Genomic DNA, 1,590 nt, shown 5'->3' on the forward strand with positions numbered 1-1,590 from the left:
CTCTGTGTCTATTCCGCACGCGTATGCAATTTCAATCTCCCCATCTCGGAGGCGCAGTCATGACAGACCGGCTCCCCCCCACCCCTCAGGTACGGAATATCCTTCGTGCGGAATGCAGGAGCCCGCTCAGTCCATCTGACCTGCTATCCCTTCCCTCCCTTTTAGCCCCAGAGGAGGCCATCCTGCACCACAGTCCGTGTTCCTGTTCCCCGACCCCTTTCCGGGACAGAGGATCCTCTTGTGGGACTGGGATGAGGAGAGACATTTCTCCAAAGGAAGGAGGTCTGGGGGAGGGGGTTGGTTTGTAACCGTGGACTGGGTTTCGTGAGGGGGTTGGCGCGTGCGCGAGAGACGCGTTCGTTTCCCCCCCAGCTAAAGGAAGGAGCAGCTGCCCTCCAGTGAGGGTGGGTCAGAGAAGTCTGGAGAAGGGCCCTGGGGCGGTTCCCGAGTGGCGACGGGGGCCCCAATCCTCAGCCCTGGCCTGGGAGTGGCTGAGGGCGTGGTGGGGTAGGCCGAAGTGTAGGCCGCAGGCCTGGGGACTGGGCTGAGGCCTAGTCCCGTCTGCAGGCCACAACTGGCAGTGGGGGGAAACCAGGCAGAGTAGGCCGCAGGCCTGGGGACTGGGCTGAGGCCTAGTCTGGTCTGCAGGCCGCCACTGGCAGTGTGTGGAAACGAGGCAGAGTAGGCCACAGGCCTGGGGACTGGGATGAGGCCTAGTCGCGTCTGTGGGCCACTACTGGGAGTGTGTGGAAACGAGGTGGAGTAGGCCAAAGGCCTGGGGACTGGGCTGAGGCCTAGTCCCGTCTGTGGGCCACTACTGGGAGTGTGTGCAAGTGACCGGGTGTAGGCCGTGGGCCCAGGCAAAGGGTTAGGACCGACCCCGGACAGGAAGCCAGGCCCGGGAGGGGCGGCGACCGGCGCCCAGGGCCCAAGGGTGACTGAGGTGGGCCAGAACCGCGAAGGTTCCTGAGCGGCCAAGAGGCAGGGTGGTGGGGGAAGAGTCACGCAGCCTCTGCGGGAGGGCGAGGACCGGGAGTGCTGAGAGGGCCTGGGTTTTGAGCTAGGGGGTGAGCGCGCGGTCTGGCCAGGGAGGGGAGACCTGGACGAGGGGGGCGTGGGGGTCCTGGGGTCCGTGCTGTCAGAAACGGACCCGGTCGGGCCCCCGCCGTCGAGGCCATCGGTCGCGTGGGGTCCAGATGCTGAGAGCGCGTCCTCTTCGGCTCCTTCGCTCAGCTCCACCTCGTCCCCCTGGACAGACATCCCTTCAGAAAGAGAGAGAGAGAGAGAGAGAGAGAGATCAGAGATGAGGCCTAGAGTATATCCATCTCCCTCCGACAGTGCGGCCCTCCCTCAGTACTGGGCACCGGGAGGGAGGGAGTGTGGGCCTGGATTATGGAGCTCAAGGCCTAGAGTATACCCATCTTACCCCTCGGGGCTCCCTCTCCCCTTAAACCTACACCCCCCCCCACTAGTTCTGGACCCCGGGGGGGGGTGGGTGGGTGGGGAGAGATCTTGTCTATTTACCCTCCACCCCTCGTGATTTTATAAACCTCTATAAGGTCACCCCCCTCAGACGCTCCGGGGAAAACA

At 64.1% G+C, this 1,590-nt stretch overlaps 1 protein-coding gene across 1 annotated transcript; it reads right to left on the minus strand.

The window, feature by feature from the left end:
* Window positions 1-372: 372 nt before the first annotated feature.
* Window positions 373-1,260, minus strand: LOC122547452 (extensin-like). Its single transcript, XM_043686075.1, has one exon. It carries the CDS (start codon window positions 1,258-1,260, stop codon window positions 373-375), a length of 888 nt encoding a protein of 295 aa, XP_043542010.1.
* Between the last annotated feature and the right edge of the window lie 330 nt (window positions 1,261-1,590).

This window comes from Chiloscyllium plagiosum, unplaced genomic scaffold, assembly GCF_004010195.1.
Source record: "Chiloscyllium plagiosum isolate BGI_BamShark_2017 unplaced genomic scaffold, ASM401019v2 scaf_8627, whole genome shotgun sequence".
In the NCBI taxonomy this organism is placed as follows: Eukaryota; Metazoa; Chordata; class Chondrichthyes; order Orectolobiformes; family Hemiscylliidae; genus Chiloscyllium; species Chiloscyllium plagiosum.